At 59.2% G+C, this 23594-nt stretch overlaps 1 protein-coding gene across 5 annotated transcripts in view; it reads right to left on the minus strand.

Moving 5' to 3' along the window:
• Positions 1–1067: 1067 nt before the first annotated feature.
• ALDH1L1 (aldehyde dehydrogenase 1 family member L1) overlaps positions 1068–23594 on the minus strand; it is a 70343-nt gene continuing 47816 nt past the window's right edge. For 4 of the 5 annotated variants that reach the window (XM_007526874.3, XM_016189906.2, XM_060180262.1 and 1 more), the window contains 6 exons: positions 22303–22402; positions 20166–20264; positions 18221–18386; positions 4368–4473; positions 3518–3717; positions 1068–1261 (listed from right to left, as the gene is read on the minus strand). In XM_007526874.3, the coding sequence (XP_007526936.1) occupies positions 1206–1261; positions 3518–3717; positions 4368–4473; positions 18221–18386; positions 20166–20264; positions 22303–22402 (727 nt within the window). In that variant the 3' untranslated portion in view covers positions 1068–1205. Of the gene's footprint in view, positions 1262–3517; positions 3746–4367; positions 4474–18220; positions 18387–20165; positions 20265–22302; positions 22403–23594 lie in introns of all 5 variants that reach the window. The other variant, XR_009547035.1, reaches the window with a different exon arrangement.

A 23594-nucleotide genomic window follows, 5' to 3' on the forward strand; every position in this document is an offset into this window, starting at 1 on the left:
GGGGACAAGCTTTGGTGCTGTGGTGTCTTTTTATGCTCTCTCTCCCTGGAAAAAAAAATCAGTTCAGAGAAGTGAAGCTCCAGCATCGACAATAAATAATAAGTGAATCGGAATAAAAATAGTTGGGAGAGGGCCAGGGAGGTGGCATGCACAGATTTCATTAGGGAGGTCCCAGGCTGAATCCCAGCTGGAGGGAGGGTTGGGGGTGAACTGAATGAGATCGTCTGGAGCCCCATGGGGCAGCTGTGGGGCATTGGGCATGCAGTGACTAGGCACTGTCTGCTGCTGGCTGGCTGGCCCCTTGTAAAAGCACACTCAGGAGATGGGTGGTGGTGATGGAGGTGGTGGCTACAAGTCCCCTGAAAGACAGAATGAAAGGAAGGGGGTGCTTCTAGGCAAGCAAAGACTGGGCAGGGACACTCCCTGCATGTTCAGGGGGATCCTTGGAGAGAGGACCTCCCCCCCCCCCACACACACACAAGGGGTTGTGGGGCCCAGGCGGTGCAGAGCCAGGCCGGGTTGGGGCTTCGCATGACAAGAAGAGAGTGACATGTAGCTGCAGATAAACAGGCTTGTAGAGTTGGGGGGAGGGTGTGGGGCTGGGGTGCAGAAGGAGGGCCCCAGGCTCCCACAAGGACAGAAGGCGCGGGGAAGAGAGAAGTGCAGGGTGGGGGGCAGGTCCCTGGACCTAGGGAGACTCCATGGAGAAGCACAGATGCAGAAAAAGCTGGGAGACAGCGCAGACCACCCTCACCATGTAGCTCAGAACCAGGGCAGCTGGGCTCTGGGGTCCCCTTTGTGAGGCCACAGAAGCTGGGCGAGGTCTGGACGGTCTCCCCCAGGAGGCATCACTACCACAGGCTGCTTTTCTGGGGACACTGGGAGCTTCCCCTGTGCACCCCCCACCTCCCAGAAGCCAGCTCCCCCCGCAACCCCTCCCTCACTCAGCACCTGTTTTCTGAGTGTGGAGCTGTCTCGCCCGCAGCACCCTGCTCTCCTAGGGGGGGTCACCTCACAGGGATCGTTGGGTGCCCAGAGACTGGTAGGGAGAGACACGGGCGCATCTCTAGTTGCTTCAGGACTTTATTTGCCCTACAGTGGCTTTCTCACGGGGTGTGTGTGTGTGGGTTTTGCGGTGGGATGCAGGGCCCAAAGCCCACAGAGAAGGCAGGTCTTGCTGAGGACGTGGCAGAGAGGGGCTGTGCTCAGTACTCGAAGGTGACCGTCTTGATGCGCAGGTACTCGTTCAGGGCCGCCTCTCCTGCAAAACGCCAAGCAGGGCATCGTGGACATGGGGTCCCACAGCAGTGCCCCCTGCATGTGCCCCCTCCCTGGCACCCACCACCCTGCAGATCCCTGCAGCCACCACCAGGGGTCAGCCCTGACTCAGTCCCAGATGTGACCTGGAGAATGGAGAGAGAGGGGGAGAGAGAGAGGGAGAGAAAGAGGGAGAGAGAGAGGGGGAGAAGGGAGGGGGAGGGGGAGAAGGGAGGGGGAGAAGGGAGGGGGAGGGAGAGGGCGAGGGCGAGGGCGAGACGGCTTTGAGCCTGGGCCGAGTTGGAACCCCAGCATTCCAGAAGGTGCTATGGCACTAGGAGAAGTTCTGGTGTTGTGGAGTGTCTCTCCTTCCCCCTCTCCTCCTCCCTCCCTCCATCCCTGCTTCCCTCATCTCTGTCTGAAGGAAAAAGCAGCCCACAGATGTGAAGTCATGTACATACAAGATCCTGGCTCCAAGAAGGAAAGGAAAGAAGGAAAGAAAGAGAAGAATCTCGAGCTGATCTGGGATGTCACTGTTCTGGAAACTTCTCTTGCCGTGGCGGGCAGCCCTACAGATGACGGTTCTCCTGGGCTCCCTATCAGTGAGACTCGACACCCACTGGCTCCCCTCATTGCTGCCCCCAGCAGTTTCCAGATTCCACTGTGGTGGGAAAGAAAGGTGCCTCACAGTTCCTGGGGGCCCAGGACTCAGCCATGCTCTGTGGCCGCTGTGTTCCGGTCCTGGACCAGCACGTGGGCCCTGTTGCTGCTGGGTGACACCCCCTCTCCACTGAGACTGGGCCCAGGCACACACTCACCCACTGGGTCACCTTGGCCACTGGGCCCATCCCAGGTAGGCTGTGAGGAATCTGGGGTTTGTGGGGTTCTCTCTGTGGGTACCAGGGAGGGTGGGGAGGAGCTGAGGGCACAGGGTCTTAAGAGTCATGTCGGGAGTCGGGCTGTAGCACAGCGGGTTAAGCGCATGTGGCACAAAGCACAAGGACCGGCATAAGGATCCCGGTTCAAACCCCGGCTCCCCACCTGCAGGGGAGTCGCTTCCCAGGCGGTGAAGCAGGTCTGCAGGTGTCTGTCTTTCTCTCCTCCTCTCTATCTTCCCCTCCTCTCTCCATTTCTCTCTGTCCTATCCAACAACGACAACAACAATAATAACTACAACAATAAAAAAACAACAAGGGCAACAAAAGGGAATAAATAAAATAAAAATTAAAAAAAAAAAGAGTCATGTCTTGGGGACCCAACACCCATGGGTTTCTGGACACTGTTGGTCACCGTGGGTCCCCAAAGAGGAGGCAGGAAGGAGGCCTGGGGGAGGCAGGAGGAGGTGGCAGACCAGACGGGGGGGGGGGGGGGGGATGACAGTAACCATCAAGTGTGTGTGTGTGGGGGGGAGTGCTGCCTCTGCCAGCACACTGTGCAGTGTCAGCTTACGGGGCTCCTCTCTGCAGGGCCTGAAAGAGGGGCGTGGGAGAAAGAGACCTGGGGGCTCTGAGCTGGGCAGGGGGACAGTTTCCTTCCTTTTTTCTCTTTTCCCTCCTATCATCACTAGGGCTTCGCAGCTCAAGGCTGACTTTCTGATAGTGACAGAGGGACAAGGACAGACACCACAGCACTGAGGCTTCCTCCAGTGGGCGCTGCTGCCGGCTGGGCTGTCTCAGGTCGCGCACACCACACTATTCAGGCGAGCTAGCTTGTAAGATGCATATTCCCCCAGAGACACAGAAGCAGAGTGAAAAGACCTCAGCACTGCAGCTTCTTTCAGTGTGGTGGAAGCTGGGCTCGAACCCGGGTCATGTACGTGGCAAAGCAGCGCTCCCTCCGTGCGAACTATTTTGCCAGTCCATTTCCCCCCTTGTTTTACACATCTGGTGGGGTTGGAGAGGAGGGAGGGAATGTGAGAAGGGGTGGGGGGAGAGAGAGACACCACCCATGATGGTGCATCCCGAGTGCCATCCACAGTGCTCCCATGTGACCAGAGCCTGGGGCATCACTCAGGTGAGGCATGGCCCCTCCTCATGGCATACCCCCAAAAGTCACCTGCTGGTCTCCTTGGCCCAATCGCTTTGTCTTTTCTACTTCCCAAACTACTCCTCACTTTGTAGAAAGTTCTTCATTGCCTTGTGGCTAGTCCCCAGTAAGACATACACACCAACACCCTCCCCTTGGCAGTACCCCAGCCCCTCCACCAGGCTCCTGTGCCCAGTGGCCTCCCAGGCGCACGGGATGGGGGGCACTGGCTTACCCAGGTCTTTGCCGAAGCCCGACTGCTTGAAGCCCCCAAAAGGTGCAGCCACGTCGGTCTTGTTGTAGGTGTTGACGAACACTGTGCCTGCATCCAGCTTGTCACTGATGTACAGGGCCTTGCTGAGGTCCCTGGTGAAGACTCCCGAGGCCAGGCCAAACTCTGTGGCATTGGCCCGAGACAGTACACCATCGATGTCCCTGTGTGTCGGGGGAAATTCCAGGAGGACTACATGGAGGGGACAGAGGGGCAGCCCTGGACATTGGGATGGGGGGGGGACAAAGGGGCCTAATAGAGAGATTAGCACCTTCTCCCTCACAGGGGAGCCTGCCCACTCTAAGTCCCAGTCACATGGGACTTCCAGGGAGAAGCGTGCTGGCCCCCACACGTGCAGGAAGACAGCAGAGAGAAAAGAAGGGAGGAGGGAGGAGCCAGTCAGCCTTTAGGTCCTCATGGGGGAGCCGCTCACTTTACAAACGAGGGGACAGGAGCCCAGTGTGTGCGGGCGTGGGGGTGGGCAGGCTGGTCCCCAGCGCACAGGGACAGACAAGGCGTGAGCTGCCCCACTGGGAGTTGAAGGTTTGGAGGACTTTGCGATCTGCTTCTGGGAGGTCCTGGCAGAGGCCCTGCTGGCTGTGGCAGCTCGGCCCCTGGCGCTCCCAGCTCACCACCACGTGCAGTGCACCGAGAATGACAGGCACATAGAGACACAGAGGACACTCTGCCTGTCCCCTGGGGCACAGCTCCCTTGTGCCTGAGCCCTCCCAGCTGAGTCCTCCCAGCTGCCCAGGGATCTTCCCCAAAGCCACCCAGAGACCCAGGAGAACAAGAGAAGAATGAGGAGCCCTACCCATTGGCAAACCGGGAGATGATCATGACGGGCCCAAAGGACTCCTCCTTGGCAATGAACATATGGTCCTCCACGTCGGTGAAGACCGTGGGCTCGAAGAAGAAGCCTGTGGGGGAGACACAGGCCCATGGCAGGTGTGTGTGTGTGTGTGTGTGGGGGGAAGACAGAGACCCATGGTAGGTGTGTGTGTGTGGGGGGGAGACAGAGGCCCATGGCAGGTGTGTGTGTGTGTGTGTGGGAGGGGAGACAGAGGCCCATGGCAGGTGTGTGTGTGTGTGTGGGAGACAGAGGCCCATGGCAGGTGTGTGTGTGTGTGTGTGGGAGACAGAGGCCCATGGCAGGTGTGTGTGTGTGTGTGGGGGGGGGGGAGACAGAGGCCCAAGGCAGGTGTGTGTGTGTGCGTGGGTGGGGGAGACAGAGGCCCATGGCAGGTGTGTGTGTGGGGGGGAGACAGAGGCCCATGGCAGGTGTGTGTGTGTGTGTGGGAGACAGAGGCCCATGGCAGGTGTGTGTGTGTGTGGGGGGGGGGAGACAGAGGCCCATGGCAGGTGTGTGTGTGTGCGTGGGGGGGGGAGACAGAGGCCCATGGCAGGTATGTGTGTGTGTGGGGGGGGAGACAGAGGCCCATCGCAGGTGTGTGTGTGTGTGTGGGAGACAGAGGCCCATGGCAGGTGTGTGTGTGTGTGGGGGGAGACAGAGGCCCATGGCAGGTGTGTGTGTGTGTGTGTGGGGGGGGAGACAGAGGCCCATGGCAGGTGTGTGTGTGTGTGGGGGGGGGGAGAGAGAGGCCCATGTCAGGTATGTGTGTGTGTGTGGGGGGGAGACAGAGGCCCATGGCAGGTGTGTGTGTGTGGGGGGGGGGAGACAGAGGCCCATGGCAGGTGTGTGTGTGTGGGGGAGACAGAGGCCCATTGCAGGTGTGTGTGTGTGTGTATGTGGGGGGGGGGGGAGACAGAGGCCCATGGCAGGTGTGTGTGTGTGTGGGGGGGGAGACAGAGGCCCATGGTAGGTGTGTGTGTGTGTGGGGGGGAGACAGAGGCCGATAGTAGGTGTGTGTGTGGGGTTGGGGGGAGACAGAGGCCCATGGCAGGTGTGTGTGTGTGTGGGGTTGGGGGGAGACAGAGGCCCATGGCAGGTGTGTGTGTGTGTGGGGGGGGAGACAGAGGCCCATGGCAGGTGAGTGTGTGTGTGTGGGGGGAGACAGAGGCCCATGGCAGGTGTGTGTGTGTGTGTGTGTGTGGGGGAGACAGAGGCCCATGGCAGGTGTGTGTGTGTGGGGGGGAGACAGAGGCCCATGGCAGGTGTGTGTGTGTGTGTGTGTATGGGGAGACAGAGGCCCATGGCAGGTGTGTGTGTGTGTGTGGGGGGGGAGACAGAGGCCCATGGCAGGTGTGTGTGTGTGTGTGTATGGGGAGACAGAGGCCCATGGCAGGTGTGTGTGTGTGTGTGTGGGGCAGACAGAGGCTCATGGCAGGTGTGTGTGTGTGGGGCAGACAGAGGCCCATTGCAGGTGTGTGTGTGTGGGGGGGAGACAGAGGCCCATGGCAGGTGTGTGTGTGTGTGTGGGGGGGAGACAGAGGCCCATGGCAGGTGTGTGTGTGTGTGTGTGGGGGGGAGACAGAGGCCCATGGCAGGTGTGTTTGTGTGGGGGAGACAGAGGCCCATGGCAGGTGTGTGTGTGTGTGTGAGGGGGGAGACAGAGGCCCATGGCAGGTGTGTGTGTGTGTGTGGGGGAGGAGACAGAGGCCCATGGCAGGTGTGTGTGTGGGGGGGAGACAGAGGCCCATGGCAGGTGTGTGTGTGTGTGTGTGGGGGAGACAGAGGCCCATGGCAGGTGTGTGTGTGTGTGTGTGTGGGGAGACAGAGGCCCATGGCAGGTGTGTGTGTGGGGGGGAGACAGAGGCCCATGGCAGGTGTGTGTGTGTGTGGGGGGGGAGACAGAGGCCCATAGTAGGTGTGTGTGTGTGGGGGAGACAGAGGCCCATGGCAGGTGTGTGTGTGTGTGTGGGGGGAGACAGAGGCCCATGGCAGGTGTGTGTGTGTGTGGGGGGGAGACAGAGGCCCATAGTAGGTGTGTGTGTGTGGGGGAGACAGAGAACCATGGCAGGTGTGTGTGTGTGTGTGGGGGGGAGACAGAGGCCCATGGCAGGTGTGTGTGTGTGTGGGGGAGACAGAGGCCCATGGCAGGTGTGTGTGTGTGTGGGGGGAGACAGAGGCCCATGGCAGGTGTGTGTGTGTGTGTGTGTATGGGGAGACAGAGGCCCATGGCAGGTGTGTGTGTGTGTGTGTGGGGGAGACAGAGGCCCATGGCAGGTGTGTGTGTGTGGGGGAGACAGAGGCCCATTGCAGGTGTGTGTGTGTGTGTATGTGGGGGGAGGGGAGACAGAGGCCCATGGCAGGTGTGTGTGTGTGTGGGGGGGGGAGACAGAGGCCCATGGCAGGTGTGTGTGTGTGTGGGGGGGAGACAGAGGCCCATAGTAGGTGTGTGTGTGTGTGTGGGGGAGACAGAGGCCCATGGCAGGTGTGTGTGTGTGTGGGGTTGGGGGGAGACAGAGGCCCATGGCAGGTGTGTGTGTGTGTGTGGGAGGGGAGACAGAGGCCCATGGCAGGTGAGTGTGTGTGTGTGGGGGGAGACAGAGGCCCATGGCAGGTGTGTGTGTGTGTGGGGGGGGGGGAGATAGAGGCCCATGGCAGGTGTGTGTGTGTGGGGGGAGACAGAGGCCCATGGCAGGTGTGTGTGTGTGGGGGGGGGAGACAGAGGCCCATGGCAGGTGTGTGTGTGTGTGTGGGGGGGGAGAGATAGAGGCCCATGGCAGGTGTGTGTGTGGGGGGGAGACAGAGGCCCATGGCAGGTGTGTGTGTGTGTGGGGTGGGGGAGATAGAGGGCCATGGCAGGTGTGTGTGTGGGGGGGAGACAGAGGCCCATGGCAGGTGTGTGTGTGTGTGTGGGGGGAGACAGAGGCCCATAGTAGGTGTGTGTGTGTGGGGGAGACAGAGGCCCATGGCAGGTGTGTGTGTGTGTGGGGGAGACAGAGGCCCATGGCAGGTGAGTGTGTGTGTGGGGGGGAGACAGAGGCCCATGGCATGTGTGTGTGTGTGGGGGGGGAAGACAGAGGCCCATGGCAGGTGTGTGTGTGTGTGTGTGGGGGGAGACAGAGGCCCATGGCAGGTGTGTGTGTGTGTGTGTGTGTGGGGGGGAGACAGAGGCCCATGGCAGGTGTGTGCGTGTGGGGGAGACAGAGGCCCATGGCAGGTGTGTGTGTGTGTGGGGGAGACAGAGGCCCATGGCAGGTGTGTGTGTGTGTGTGGGGGGGGGAGACAGAGGCCCATGGCAGGTGTGTGTGTGTGTGTGGGGGGGAGACAGAGGCCCATGGCAGGTGTGTGTGTGTGGGGGAGACAGAGGCCCATTGCAGGTGTGTGTGTGTGTGTGTATGTGGGGGGAGGGGAGACAGAGGCCCATGGCAGGTGTGTGTGTGTGTGTGTGTGGGGGGGGGAGACAGAGGCCCATGGCAGGTGTGTGTGTGTGTGTGTGGGAGACAGAGGCCCATAGTAGGTGTGTGTGTGTGGGGGGGAGACAGAGGCCCATGGCAGGTGTGTGTGTGTGTGGGGTTGGGGGGAGACAGAGGCCCATGGCAGGTGTGTGTGTGTGTGGGGGGGGGGAGACAGAGGCCCATGGCAGGTGAGTGTGTGTGTGTGGGGGGAGACAGAGGCCCATGGCAGGTGTGTGTGTGTGTGTGGGGGGGGGAGATAGAGGCCCATGGCAGGTGTGTGTGTGTGTGGGGAGACAGAGGCCCATGGCAGGTGTGTGTGTGTGTGTGGGGGAGACAGAGGCCCATGGCAGGTGTGTGTGTGTGTGGGGGGGGGAGAGATAGAGGCCCATGGCAGGTGTGTGTGTGTGGGGAGACAGAGGCCCATGGCAGGTGTGTGTGTGTGTGGGGGGGGGGGGAGATAGAGGCCCATGGCAGGTGTGTGTGTGTGGGGGGAGACAGAGGCCCATAGTAGGTGTGTGTGTGGGGGGGAGACAGAGGCCCATGGCAGGTGTGTGTGTGTGTGGGGGAGACAGAGGCCCATGGCAGGTGTGTGTGTGTGTGTGTGGGGGAGACAGAGGCCCATGGCAGGTGTGTGTGTGTGTGTGTGGGGAAGACAGAGGCCCATGGCAGGTGTGTGTGTGTGTGTGGGGGGGGAGACAGAGGCCGATGGCAGGTGTGTGTGTGTGTGTGTGTGGGGGGGGAGACAGAGGCCCATGGCAGGTGTGTGCGTGTGGGGGAGACAGAGGCCCATGGCAGGTGTGTGTGTGTGTGGGGGAGACAGAGGCCCATGGCAGGTGTGTGTGTGTGTGTGTGGGGGGGGGAGACAGAGGCCCATGGCAGGTGTGTGTGTGTGGGGGGGAGACAGAGGCCCATGGCAGGTGTGTGTGTGTGTGTGTGTGTATGGGGAGACAGAGGCCCATGGCAGGTGTGTGTGTGGGGGGGGCGGGGGGGAGACAGAGGCCCATGGCAGGTGTGTGTGTGTGTGTGTGTATGGGGAGACAGAGGCCCATGGCAGGTGTGTGTGTGTGTGTGTGTGGGGCAGACAGAGGCCCATGGCAGGTGTGTGTGTGTGTGGGGGGGGAGAAAGAGGCCCATAGTAGGGGTGTGTGTGTGGGGGAGACAGAGGCCCATGGCAGGTGTGTGTGTGTGTGTGGGGGAGACAGAGGCCCATAGTAGGTGTGTGTGTGTGGGGGAGACAGAGGCCCATGGCAGGTGTGTGTGTGTGTGTGTGTGGGGGAGACAGAGGCCCATGGCAGGTGTGTGTGTGTGGGGTAGACAGAGGCCCATGGCAGGTGTGTGTGTGTGTGGGGGGAGACAGAGGCCCATGGCAGGTGTGTGTGTGTGTGTGTGTATGGGGAGACAGAGGCCCATGGCAGGTGTGTGTGTGTGGGGGAGACAGAGGCCCATGGCAGGTGTGTGTGTGTGGGGGAGACAGAGGCCCATGGCAGGTGTGTGTGTGTGTTTGGGGAGACAGAGGCCCATGGCAGGTGTGTGTGTGTGTTTTGGGGGGGGAGATAGAGGCCCATGGCAGGTGTGTGTGTGTGTGGGGGAGACAGAGGCCCATGGCAGGTGTGTGTGTGTGTGTGGGGGGGGGGGAGACAGAGGCCCATGGCAGGTGTGTGTGTGTGTGGGGGGGGGAGACAGAGGCCCATGGCAGGTGTGTGTGTGTGTGTGTGTGGGGGGGAGACAGAGGCCCATGGCAGGTGTGTGTGTGTGTGGGGGAGACAGAGGCCCATGGCAGGTGTGTGTGTGTGTGTGTGTATGGGGAGACAGAAGCCCATGGCAGGTGTGTGTGTGTGTGGGGGGCGGGAGACAGAGGCCCATGGCAGGTGTGTGTGTGTGTGTGTATGGGGAGACAGAGGCCCATGGCAGGTGTGTGTGTGTGTGTGTGGGGCAGACAGAGGCTCATGGCAGGTCTGTGTGTGTGTGGGAGACAGAGGCCCATTGCAGGTGTGTGTGTGTGGGGGGGAGACAGAGGCCCATGGCAGGTGTGTGTGTGTGTGGGGGGGGGGAGACAGAGGCCCATGGCAGGTGTGTGTGTGTGTGTGTGGGGGGGAGACAGAGGCCATGGCAGCTGTGTGTGTGTGGGGGAGACAGAGGCCCATGGCAGGTGTGTGTGTGTGTGTGAGGGGGGAGACAGAGGCCCATGGCAGGTGTGTGTGTGTTTGTGTGGGGGGAGACAGAGGCCCATGGCAGGTGTGTGTGTGTGGGGGAGACAGAGGCCCATGGCAGGTGTGTGTGTGTGTGTGGGGGGGGAGACAGAGGCCCATGGCAGGTGTGTGTGTGTGTGTGGGGGGGGAGACAGAGGCCCATGGCAGGTGTGTGTGTGTGGGGGAGACAGAGGCCCATGGCAGGTGTGTGTGTGTGTGTGGGGGGAGACAGAGGCCCATAGTAGGTGTGTGTGTGTGGGGGAGACAGAGGCCCATGGCAGGTGTGTGTGTGTGTGGGGGGGAGACAGAGGCCCATGGCAGGTGTGTGTGTGTGTGGGGGAGACAGAGGCCCATAGTAGGTGTGTGTGTGGGGGGGAGACAGAGGCCCATGGCGGGTGTGTGTGTGGGGGTGGAGACAGAGGCCCATGGCAGGTGTGTGTGTGTGTGGGGGGAGACAGAGGCCCATGGCAGGTGTGTGTGTGTGTGTGTGTATGGGGAGACAGAGGCCCATGGCAGGTGTGTGTGTGTGTGTGGGGGGGAGACAGAGGCCCATGGCAGGTGTGTGTGTGTGGGGGAGACAGAGGCCCATTGCAGGTGTGTGTGTGTGTGTGTATGTGGGGGGAGGGGAGACAGAGGCCCATGGCAGGTGTGTGTGTGTGTGTGGGGGGGAGACAGAGGCCCATGGCAGGTGTGTGTGTGTGTGGGGGAGACAGAGGCCCATAGTAGGTGTGTGTGTGTGTGGGGGAGACAGAGGCCCATGGCAGGTGTGTGTGTGTGTGTGGGGGGGAGACAGAGGCCCATGGCAGGTGTGTGTGTGTGTGGGGTTGGGGGGAGACAGAGGCCCATGGCAGGTGAGTGTGTGTGTGTGTGTGGGGGGGGAGACAGAGGCCCATGGCAGGTCTGTGTGTGTGTGTGTGGGGGGGAGATAGAGGCCCATGGCAGGTGTGTGTGTGTGGGGGGAGACAGAGGCCCATGGCAGGTGTGTCTGTGTGTGTGAGGGGGGAGACAGAGGCCCATGGCAGGTGTGTGTGTGTGTGTGTGGGGGGAGACAGAGGCCCATGGCAGGTGTGTGTGTGTGGGGGAGACAGAGGCCCATGGCAGGTGTGTGTGTGTGTGTGTGTGTGGGGGAGACAGAGGCCCATGGCAGGTGTGTGTGTGTGTGTATGTGGGGGGGCGGGAGACAGAGGCCCATGGCAGGTGTGTGTGTGTGTGGGGGGGGGAGACAGAGGCCCATGGCAGGTGTGTGTGTGTGTGTGTGGGGGGAGACAGAGGCCCATGGCAGGTGTGTGTGTGTGTTTTGGGGGGGGGAGATAGAGGCCCATGGCAGGTGTGTGTGTGTGGGGGAGACAGAGGCCCATGGCAGGTGTGTGTGTGTGTGTGTGGCGGGGGGGGGAGACAGAGGCCCATGGCAGGTGTGTGTGTGTGTGTGGGGGGGGGGAGACAGAGGCCCATGGCAGGTGTGTGTGTGTGTGTGTGGGGGGGAGACAGAGGCCCATGGCAGGTGTGTGTGCGTGTGTGTGTGGGGGGAGACAGAGGTCCATGGCAGGTGTGTGTGTGTGTGTGTGGGGGGAGACAGAGGCCCATGGCAGGTGTGTGTGTGTGTGTGGGGGGAGACAGAGGCCCATGGCAGGTGTGTGTGTGTGTGTGGGGGGGAGACAGAGGCCCATGGCAGGTGTGTGTGTGTGTGTGGGGGGGAGACAGAGGCCCATGGCAGGTGTGTGTGTGGGGGGGAGACAGAGGCCCATGGCAGGTGTGTGTGTGTGTGTGTGTGAGGGGGGAGACAGAGGGCCATGGCAGGTGTGTGTGTGTGTGTGGGGGGGGAGACAGAGGCCCATGGCAGGTGTGTGTGTGTGGGGGAGACAGAGGCCCATGGCAGGTGTGTGTGTGTGGGGGGGGGGGAGACAGAGGCCCATGGCAGGTGTGTGTGTGTGTGTGTGGGGGAGACAGAGGCCCATGGCAGGTGTGTGTGTGTGGGGGAGACAGAGGCCCATGGCAGGTGTGTGTGTGTGGGGGGGAGACAGAGGCCCATGGCAGGTGTGTGTGTGTGTGTGGGGGGGGAGTCAGAGGCCCATGGCAGGTGTGTGTGTGTGTGGGGGAGACAGAGGCCCATGGCAGGTGTGTGTGTGTGTGTGTGTGTGTATGGGGAGACAGAGGCCCATGGCAGGTGTGTGTGTGTGTGTGTGTGTGTGGGAGACAGAGGCCCATGGCAGGTGTGTGTGTGTGTGTGTGTGTATGGGGAGACAGAGGCCCATGGCAGGTGTGTGTGTGTGTGGGGGGGGAGACAGAGGCCCATGGCAGGTGTGTGTGTGTGTGTGTGGGGGAGACAGAGGCCCATGGCAGGTGTGTGTGTGTGTGTGGGGGGAGACAGAGGCCCATGGCAGGTGTGTGTGTGTGTGTGGGGGGGAGACAGAGGCCCATGGCAGGTGTGTGTGTGTGTGGGGGGGGGAGACAGAGGCCCATGGCAGGTGTGTGTGTGTGGGGGAGACAGAGGCCCATGGCAGGTGTGTGTGTGTGTGTGTGAGGGGGGAGACAGAGGGCCATGGCAGGTGTGTGTGTGTGTGTGGGGGGGGAGACAGAGGCCCATGGCAGGTGTGTGTGTGGGGGGGAGACAGAGGCCCATGGCAGGTGTGTGTGTGTGTGTGGGGGGGGAGACAGAGGCCCATGGCAGGTGTGTGTGTGTGTGTGTGGGGGAGACAGAGGCCCATGGCAGGTGTGTGTGTGTGGGGGAGACAGAGGCCCATGGCAGGTGTGTGTGTGTGTGGGGGAGACAGAGGCCCATGGCAGGTGTGTGTGTGTGTGTGTGGGGGGGAGTCAGAGGCCCATGGCAGGTGTGTGTGTGTGTGGGGGAGACAGAGGCCCATGGCAGGTGTGTGTGTGTGTGTGTGTGTATGGGGAGACAGAGGCCCATGTCAGGTGTGTGTGTGTGTGGGGGGGGGAGACAGAGGCCCATGGCAGGTGTGTGTGTGTGTGTGTGTATGGGGAGACAGAGGCCCATGGCAGGTGTGTGTGTGTGGGGGAGACAGAGGCCCATGGCAGGTGTGTATGTGTGTGTGGGGGGAGACAGAGGCCCATAGTAGGTGTGTGTGTGTGGGGGAGACAGAGGCCCATGGCAGGTGTGTGTGTGTGTGGGGGGGGAGACAGAGGCCCATGGCAGGTGTGTGTGTGTGTGGGGGGGAGACAGAGGCCCATAGTAGGTGTGTGTGTGTGGGGGAGACAGAGGCCCATGGCAGGTGTGTGTGTGGGGGTGGAGACAGAGGCCCATGGCAGGTGTGTGTGTGTGTGGGGGGAGACAGAGGCCCATGGCAGGTGTGTGTGTGTGTGTGTGTATGGGGAGACAGAGGCCCATGGCAGGTGTGTGTGTGTGTGTGTGGGGGAGACAGAGGCCCATGGCAGGTGTGTGTGTGTGGGGGAGACAGAGGCCCATTGCAGGTGTGTGTGTGTGTGTGTATGTGGGGGGAGGGGAGACAGAGGCCCATGGCAGGTGTGTGTGTGTGTGTGGGGGGGAGACAGAGGCCCATGGCAGGTGTGTGTGTGTGTGGGGGAGACAGAGGCCCATAGTAGGTGTGTGTGTGTGTGGGGGAGACAGAGGCCCATGGCAGGTGTGTGTGTGTGTGGGGGGGGGAGACAGAGGCCCATGGCAGGTGTGTGTGTGTGTGGGGTTGGGGGGAGACAGAGGCCCATGGCAGGTGAGTGTGTGTGTGTGTGTGTGGGGGGAGACAGAGGCCCATGGCAGGTCTGTGTGTGTGTGTGTGTGGGGAGATAGAGGCCCATGGCAGGTGTGTGTGTGTGGGGGGAGACAGAGGCCCATGGCAGGTGTGTGTGTGTTGTGTGAGGGGGGAGACAGAGGCCCATGGCAGGTGTGTGTGTGTGTGGGGGGGGGGAGACAGAGGCCCATGGCAGGTGTGTGTGTGTGGGGGAGACAGAGGCCCATGGCAGGTGTGTGTGTGTGTGAAGGGGGGGGGGGAGACAGAGGCCCATGGCAGGTGTGTGTGTGTGTGTATGTGGGGGGGCGGGAGACAGAGGCCCATGGCAGGTGTGTGTGTGTGTGTGTGTGGGGGAGACAGAGGCCCATGGCAGGTGTGTGTGTGTGTGTGTGTGGGGAGACAGAGGCCCATGGCAGGTGTGTGTGTGTGTGTTTTGGGGGGGGAGATAGAGGCCCATGGCAGGTGTGTGTGTGTGGGGGAGACAGAGGCCCATGGCAGGTGTGTGTGTGTGTGTGTGTGGCGGGGGGGGGAGACAGAGGCCCATGGCAGGTGTGTGTGTGTGTGTGTGTGGGGGGAGACAGAGGCCCATGGCAGGTGTGTGTGTGTGTGGGGGGGGGGGAGACAGAGGCCCATGGCAGGTGTGTGTGCGTGTGTGTGTGGGGGGAGACAGAGGTCCATGGCAGGTGTGTGTGTGTGTGTGGGGGGGGAGACAGAGGCCCATGGCAGGTGTGTGTGTGTGTGGGGGGGGAGACAGAGGCCCATGGCAGGTGTGTGTGTGTGTGTGGGGGGGAGACAGAGGCCCATGGCAGGTGTGTGTGTGTGTGGGGGGGGGAGACAGAGGCCCATGGCAGGTGTGTGTGTGTGGGGGAGACAGAGGCCCATGGCAGGTGTGTGTGTGTGTGTGTGTGAGGGGGAGACAGAGGGCCATGGCAGGTGTGTGTGTGTGTGTGTGGGGGGAGACAGAGGCCCATGGCAGGTGTGTGTGTGTGGGGGAGACAGAGGCCCATGGCAGGTGTGTGTGTGTGTGTGGGGGGGGGAGACAGAGGCCCATGGCAGGTGTGTGTGTGTGTGTGTGGGGGAGACAGAGGCCCATGGCAGGTGTGTGTGTGTGGGGGAGACAGAGGCCCATGGCAGGTGTGTGTGTGTGGGGGGGAGACAGAGGCCCATGGCAGGTGTGTGTGTGTGTGTGTGGGGGGGAGTCAGAGGCCCATGGCAGGTGTGTGTGTGTGTGGGGGAGACAGAGGCCCATGGCAGGTGTGTGTGTGTGTGTGTGTATGGGGAGACAGAGGCCCATGGCAGGTGTGTGTGTGTGTGTGTGTGTGGGGGAGACAGAGGCCCATGGCAGGTGTGTGTGTGTGTGTGTGTATGGGGAGACAGAGGCCCATGGCAGGTGTGTGTGTGTGGGGGGGGGGAGACAGAGGCCCATGGCAGGTGTGTGTGTGTGTGTGTGGGGGAGACAGAGGCCCATGGCAGGTGTGTGTGTGTGTGGGGGGGAGACAGAGGCCCATGGCAGGTGTGTGTGTGTGTGTGGGGGGGAGACAGAGGCCCATGGCAGGTGTGTGTGTGTGTGTGGGGGGGAGACAGAGGCCCATGGCAGGTGTGTGTGTGTGGGGGAGACAGAGGCCCATGGCAGGTGTGTGTGTGTGTGTGTGAGGGGGGAGACAGAGGGCCATGGCAGGTGTGTGTGTGTGTGTGGGGGGGGAGACAGAGGCCCATGGCAGGTGTGTGTGTGTGGGGGAGACAGAGGCCCATGGCAGGTGTGTGTGTGTGTGTGTGGGGGGAGACAGAGGCCCATGGCAGGTGTGTGTGTGTGTGGGGGGGGGAGACAGAGGCCCATGGCAGGTGTGTGTGTGTGGGGGAGACAGAGGCCCATGGCAGGTGTGTGTGTGTGGGGGGGAGACAGAGGCCCATGGCAGGTGTGTGTGTGTGTGTGGGGGGGGAGTCAGAGGCCCATGGCAGGTGTGTGTGTGTGTGGGGGAGACAGAGGCCCATGGCAGGTGTGTGTGTGTGTGTGTGTGTATGGGGAGACAGAGGCCCATGGCAGGTGTGTGTGTGTGTGTGTGGGGGAGACAGAGGCCCATGGCAGGTGTGTGTGTGTGTGTGTGTATGGGGAGACAGAGGCCCATGCCAGGTGTGTGTGTGTGGGGGAGACCGAGGCCCATGGCAGGTGTGTATGTGTGTGTGGGGGGAGACAGAGGCCCATAGTAGGTGTGTGTGTGTGGGGGAGACAGAGGCCCATGGCAGGTGTGTGTGTGTGTGTGGGGGGAGACAGAGGCCCATGGCAGGTGTGTGTGTGTGTGGGGGGGAGACAGAGGCCCATAGTAGGTGTGTGTGTGTGGGGGAGACAGAGGCCCATGGCAGGTGTGTGTGTGTGTGTGTGGGGGGGAGACAGAGGCCCATGGCAGGTGTGTGTGTGTGTGGGGGAGACAGAGGCCCATGGCAGGTGTGTGTGTGTGTGGGGGGAGACAGAGGCCCATGGCAGGTGTGTGTGTGTGTGTGTGTATGGGGAGACAGAGGCCCATGGCAGGTGTGTGTGTGTGGGGGAGACAGAGGCCCATGGCAGGTGTGTGTGTGTGGGGGAGACAGAGGCCCATGGCAGGTGTGTGTGTGTGTGTGTGGGGAGACAGAGGCCCATGGCAGGTGTGTGTGTGTGGGGGGGAGACAGAGGCCCATGGCAGGTGTGTGTGTGGGGGGGAGACAGAGGCCCATGGCAGGTGTGTGTGTGTGTGTATGTGGGGGGGGGGAGACAGAGGCCCATGGCAGGTGTGTGTGTGTGTGGGGGGGGGAGACAGAGGCCCATGGCAGGTGTGTGTGTGTGTGGGGGTGTGGGGAGACAGAGGCCCATGGCAGGTGTGTGTGTGTGTTTTGGGGGGGGAGATAGAGGCCCATGGCATGTGTGTGTGTGTGGGGGAGACAGAGGCCCATGGCAGGTGTGTGTATGTGTGTGTGTGTGTGTGTGGGGGGAGACAGAGGCCCATGGCAGGTGTGTGTGTGTGTGTGTGGTGGGGGAGACAGAGGCCCATGGCAGGTGTGTGTGTGTGTGGGGGGGGGGGTGTTCCCTGGTGTCTTGCCAGTTTTCAGCTGCATTTCTGGTTCCCACAGAGATTTCTTGATCCCCAAGTTCTGTGGGTAGCTTCCCTGCCCTGGGCCTGTGATTTCTTCTGTTTCTGTTTGTTTGTTTGTTTGTTTTTTGCAAAGCGGTGACCTCATGCGTATGTGACTGCACTGATCCCAGGACACTTTTTCATTCAGAAACACAGAGAAGGAGCGATAAGGGGGGCTGGATGGTAGCACACTCGGTTAAGTGCGCATATTACCAAGTGTAAGGACCCAGGTTCAAGCCCCCACTCCCCACGTGCATGGGGTCCGACTCACAAGTGGTGAAGTAGGTCTGTAGGTGTCTGTTGTTCTCTCCTCTCTATCTCCCTGTTTTCTCTCAATTTCTCACTGTCCTATCGAGTGAAAAATAGGAAAAGGGAAAAAAATGGCTATAGGGAGTGGTGGGTCTGTAGTGCTGGTGCCAAGCCCCAGTAATAATCCTGGTCGCAATAGAGGGGGGGAGGGGGAGGCGTAGAGGAGGGGGTAGGACGAGGGCAGGGAGGAGGGGGAGAGGCAGAGGCAGAGGGAGAGGGAGAGAGAGAGAGAACCGCATCAGAGCCCCCCCCCCCCCCCAGGCACTTCCCATGTGCTGCTGGGGCTCAAACCTGAGCAATGCTCATCGCAAGGCAGACACACTATCTGGTGAACTAGCTCTCTGGGTCTGTGATGCTGCGTGCTTCTCACCACCCTTTCAGTTAAGTGCTACTGAGGAAAAGAGCATTAGCTCACAGAGTAGGCCTGGCGTAGACCTGAGATTCGAGCCCACATGAGTCCCACCCCAGTGTGCCCCAGCGTGTGACCGTGACAAAGTTCTGGGCTTTCCAAGTGATAGTATTTTTTAAGTGCTGAGTCCAGGTCCTGGAACAGCCTCTGCTCCTCTGGTTCAGGAGACCTGGTCAGAGGCAAGATTCTGGGAAGGCAAAAGCCTGCCTGGAGTCAGAGACACTGTGATGATGTGCTGGGGCTGCTGCCTATTGAACTGGAGAGCCTGGAGGACTTCCAGGGAGTGGTGTATGGGAGTCAGAAATTTCATTCAAGGAGGAGCCAGATATTTGACTGGGAGAAATACTCCAAGCTCAAAACAGACTCTGAAAGTCAACTTTATTTAAGGGCAGGTAGAGAGAGAGAGAGTTCAGCCAAGAATAGTTGAGAAGTGTAAGAGGAGGAGAAAAGACAGCCGTCTTGTGACCCGGGGGAGTGAAAAAATTCAAGGATGCAGTGATGACAGCGACTGTGCTGGCACTGGGTCCCCCTCTCAGTCAGATGTCCCCATCCTGCAAGGCCCGCCCTGTGCCTAGCCCCGAGAAACCTGGCCGCTGCTTTGGTTCACCCCAGCCCAGTCCATCTGGGCCGGGAATGCTCTGACCCACCTGGCCTGGGGACCTGCTTTCCGCCACAGACCAGCGTGGCTCCCTCTGTCACGCCGCGCTGGCAGTATTCCAGAAGCTTCCGCAGGTGGGCCTGGTGGTTCTGCGGGCCGTGGTTGGTGTCTCGGTCCAGGGGGTTGCCAATCTTCATCTTCCTCACCTCCTCCACCTGCGGGAATCCCACCATCACATCTGCCCGACAGCCACCCAGGGCTGCACTGAGCTGTGTGACTCAGGGTCCAGGCAGAAGTCCCCATGTGCAGGGAGCTCCCCAGCCCCTACCCCCAGTGCCAGATGGGCCAGGCAAACAGGGGTGCAGGGGCATAGGTGAGTGAGTGCAAAAGAGGCAGGTGAGGTGAGGAACAGCTAGCTTCGTGGCTCCAGAAGCCCAAGGAGGCTGAGCAGTCAGCGCCACCTAGAGCAAGGCAGACTTTCATGCCAGAGGCTCATAGGCTCTGGGTTCAATCCCCAGTATCACCAGGAGCCAGAGCTGAGCAGCAAAGAAACACCTGGCCAGTGGGTCTGGGCAATGGGTTATGGGTGTGTGTGTGGGGTGGGGGTGGAGGGGACACCGTCCCAGCTGCAGACTACCTGCTCACCTTCACTCTGGCCTACTGCTAATTCTAGCTTATTTGTTTCTAAAATGTATTGATGAGGAGACAGAATCAGAGCATCACTCTGCCACATGGAGTGCTGGTGATCATTTGCAGGACCTCATGCTTCAGGGTTCAACACTTTACCCACTGCACCACCTCCCGGGTCACCCACTTTTTAATTTTTTTTTTTTTTACTGCCACCAGGGTTATCACTGGGGCTCAGTGCCTGCACAATGAATCCACTTCTGGTAGCTATTTTTGTTTACCTCTTCATTTCTTATTAGATAGGATGGAGAGAAATTGGGCAGGGGAAGATAGTGAGGGTGGGAAAGGGAGAGGGGGAGAGGGAGAGGGGGAGGGGGAGGGAGAGGGAGAGGGAGAGAGAGAGAGACACCTGCAGCACTGCTTGGCTGTTTGTAAAGCTTCCTTTCTGCACATGAGGACCAGGGGCTTGATCTGGTGTTGGTATGCATGAGACCCCTTCTGTTTCATTTGGTTTAAATCCCCCCTGCTTAACACCATTCTATTTACATAACCACTGCATTCTATTTACATAACCACTGTTAACAAGCACCACCCTCCCTCCAGGGCATTGGTGGTTCAGTGATAGGATTCTCGCCTGCTCCGCCCCCTCCTTGTCACACCCTGATCCTCTCCTTGTCACACTCTGATTTTCACCAGTCACTTTTCTCTCCACCCTCTCTATGTCACATCCTGTTTCCACCCTACTTGGCAAGTATATATAAAGACAGCATTGTGAGTTTTACAGTACTTGAGTTTAGCTTAGCTCCTCTTAGATTGTGCTGCGTCCTGCATGAATAAAGAGATACTGCCTACAGCTCAACCATGAGTCCCTGGTCGTCTGTCTCCTGTCAGTGAAGCTCAGCCCAACAATCTGGAGTCCTTGAGAAGTGCTCAAAGTGGAGCACCACCCCCGGGCTCCTTAAGGAATGTGCCAGAAGATGTTTCCTGGTGGGTCTGGGGTGGGAGAGGGAGAAGGAGCTGTGCTAGGAAAAGCAAGCTGGGTGAGCGCTCCTGGTCTCCAGGGCTCCAGGGCCCCAGGCTGCGGGGTGGTGCCTAAGGTGAGTGCTCCTGGCCACCTAGCAGAGCTTCACCTGCGAGTCCCCTTTACTCAGCCAGGTGCACCCCACGTCCCAGCTCTGGCTCCCCTCTGCTGAGAAAGACTGCTCTTTGAGCTAATCTCCACTTGCACCCGTGTGGCTGTTTTGGCTGCAGTAACATAAAGCAGGATAGCTTTCCCCACAAGGGGCCCCTGAGCTGGCTGCATGACACCCTCCTGAGGAGGTCCCACCCGCCACCCCCAGTCCCTGCAGCCTCGGGAATGTACTCACCACCCTCTGCACAAACTGGTCATGAATGGAGTCCTCCACAAAGAGCCGGCCGGCCGCGATGCAGTTCTCACCTTTGTTGAAGAAGACGGAGCTCACGCCCTTCAGAGAGCAGGCAGGGACCAGGGTCAGGGTGGCCTCCAGGTCCCCACCAGCCATGGCACAGCTTTCTTATAAAGTGGCGAGGAAGGCACTGTCCTCACCCCCAGGCCTGGTGCTGGGCACACATGCTCTGCTCTCTCTCGGTCACTTCTGGATCACGAGGGAGAGGGGACAGTGCAGAAAGTGGGGACACTGAGGCCTTAGGCCATGGTGGGACAGAACTGGGGCCTGGCTTCCATCACTAAATGACAAGGCCCCTGAGCTGCCTCAGGAGACCCAAGCCAAGACTCGTCTTCCTCAGTTTCCCCATTTGAAGTTAAATTATCCACGTGGCGCATCACACTGTCCCTGAAGGCACACAGATGCGGTGGGGGGGTGTTGTGGGGCTCTCAGCTGAATGGGGCTTCCCCGGCTTGCTCTCGCAGGAGTACACAGAGGGGACAGTGACAGGAGGCCTACCATGTGCTGTCATCTACCCCAGCCCTTCAGGCCTGCCGCTCAGTGAAGAGCTGCTTATGCACTCCCAGAAGGAGGTCTCACTTCTCCCCATGGCCAGGGGGAGAGAGAGCAGAGACCAGAGGAACAGTCACTTGCTCAGGCTGCACAGCAAGGGGAGGCATCATCAGGGTGCTACCCTAGTCACCAGGACTCTGCTCTTTTAAAAATATTTAATTATCAGGTGGCACGCCTGGTTAAGTGCTCACATTACAGTGCACAAGGATGCAGGTTCAAGCCCTTGGTCCCCACCTGCAGGGGAGAAAGTTTCACAAGTGGTGAAGCAGGGCTGCAGGTGTCTCTCTGTCTCTCTCCCTCTCTAGCTCCCTCTCCCTTCTCAATTTCTGTCTCTATCCAATAATAAATAAAGATTTAAAATATTTATTTTTAAAATATTTATTTATTTATTTATTTATTGGATAGAGACACAGATTGAGAGGGAAGGAGGGATAGTGAGGGGGGGAGAGAGAGAGAGACCAACCTTCAGCCCTACTTCACCCCTTTGAAGCCTCCCCCTGCAAGTGGGGACCAGGGGCTTGAACCTGGGTCCCCGTGCATGATAATGTGTATGCTTAATTGGTCATGCCACTGCCTGGCCCCTATTTTTTGCGTTTTTTTTTTTTTTTTTTTTTTTTTTTACCAGAGCTCTGCTCAGCTCTGGTTTATGGTGGTGCAGGGGACTGAACCTGGGACTTTGGAGCCTTAGGCATGGGAGTCTGTTTGCATAACCATTATGCTATCTATCCCCTGCAAGGCCCCTATTTTTTAAGCAGATAGGAAGGATGCTATGCCAGTACAGAATAGATGCAACTCAGCCCATAAGGCTGGGTTTCATTTCCTGACGGTGATGAGACTCTGGAAAAGGGATGTTGGGGTACACATGCCAGCCTTGCCCTCAAGACCCCTTCCAGACAGTTAGTGCCTGTTTTTTTTAAGACTTAATTTACTTTTTTAAAAAGCACTATCTCCTTTTTAAAAAATATTTTCTTTGTTTGTAGAGACAGACAGAAATTGAGACGATAGGGAGGGAGAGAGAGAGAGAGAGAGAGAGAGAGAGAGAGAGAGACCTGCAGCCCTGCTTCACTACCCGTGAAGCCTCCCCCTGCAGGTGGGAACTGGGGACCTGAATCTGGGTCCTTGAGCATGGTGACATGTGTGCACTCAGCCAGAAGCTGGGTCCTTGAGCATGGTGACATGTGTGCACTCAGCCAGAAGCTGGGTCCTTGAGCATGGTGACATGTGTGCACTCAGCCAGAAGCTGGGTCCTTGAGCATGGTGACATGTGTGCACTCAACCAGAGGCACCATTGCCTGGTCCCCTAATTAACTTTACGAGACACAGAGAGAGGACCACACAGCTCTGGAATCTGTAGTGCTAGGGATCAAACCCAGGACCTCAAACATGCATGTCCTATGCCCTGATGCTGAGAGAGGCCCTGACCCCAATCTTTTCTTGTTGTAGTCACGTTCTAGTCTAGGCGGTGAGTTTGTGGAATCAGACCCAAGTCCCCAGGGGCGCCACCCCCCACCCCCGACAGCCTCACCATCTGCACAGCCTTGTTGAGGTCACAATCAGCAAAGATGAGCAACGGTGACTTCCCACCCAGCTCCAGGGAAACCTTCTTCACATTGCTCAGGGCGCAGCTGGAAGCAACAGAGGGCTAGTGGGATGGGGGACAGGGAAGCCGGGACACAGGGAGGGGATCCAGGGCCTGATCCCTGGGCATAGCTGCCTGCCCACACCAACCCGCTCCTGGGGCAGCCTCAGAGCTGAAGTTTACACAAGCACTCAGCTGTGACTGTCTGCACACAGCAGAGGAAAGCCCCAGCATTGCATCAAGAGCAGTAAGAGGGCTGTGCTGGCCTCTTCCTACCCATCTGTCCATCCATCCATTAGTCCCTCAACCTTTCCAGCCTTCCTCCCTCCATTATGGGAACTTTTCTGGGACTCTCAAAGTGAACTCCCAATGCCTTATCTTGCTTCTGTTTGGATGGCAGATCAGAACTGACTTAAGCAAAAAGTAGCTACTTTTCCCTGTCAATTAGGTGTCATTTATTATGATTATTATTTATTTTCTTGCTACCAGGGTTATTGTTGGGGCCCCATGCCTATATAATTAATCTACAGTTCCTGACAGCCTTTTTTTTTTTTAACCTTTTTTATTTTTCTCTACTTTGTATGATAGAGACAGAGGAGAATAGAGATATAGGGGTGGGGAAAGAGAGAGAGAGAGAGACACCTGTATCACAGTCCTGCTATGTTGTTAGGCTTCCTTCCCTGCAGGCGGAGATGGGGGGTGGGTTTGAAACTGGGCGCTTTCGCATGGTAATGTGCAACTCTGCTTAGTGTGCCACTACCCAGCCCCATAAGCTGCTTACATTTTTTTTTTTTCAGAGCAAGAGCCTTGTCCAAAAAACTACTATTGCCCAAGGAACAAGCGGCTGGAGCTCTGAACACATAGGAGTCGAAGTCTCTTCTTTCCTCCTCCCAAGATTTATTTACTCACAAATATGTATTTATAAACATATATGTGCACACATGCAAGTATATATAAATGTATACTTATAGAGCGAGAAGAGCGAGGAGAGAGAGAACCCGAGTGTCACTCTGGTCCAGGCAATGCAGGGGACTGAACCTAGGACCTTCTGCTTGCGAGTCCAGTGCTTTGCAGAGGCACTACCCTTCTAACCCCGAAGTCTACCGTGACACGAACTGCCTGGAAGCCCACCCCTATTCACCTTGTCCCCTCATCTTGTGACGTGCACACCCCCAAGCTAAGGGAAGGACTGGAGCCTTGGAGGGCCAGGTAATGGCGCCCCTGGTTAAGTTCACATA

This window comes from Erinaceus europaeus, chromosome 21 (genome assembly GCF_950295315.1).
Source record: "Erinaceus europaeus chromosome 21, mEriEur2.1, whole genome shotgun sequence".
NCBI lineage: Eukaryota > Metazoa > Chordata > Mammalia > Eulipotyphla > Erinaceidae > Erinaceus > Erinaceus europaeus.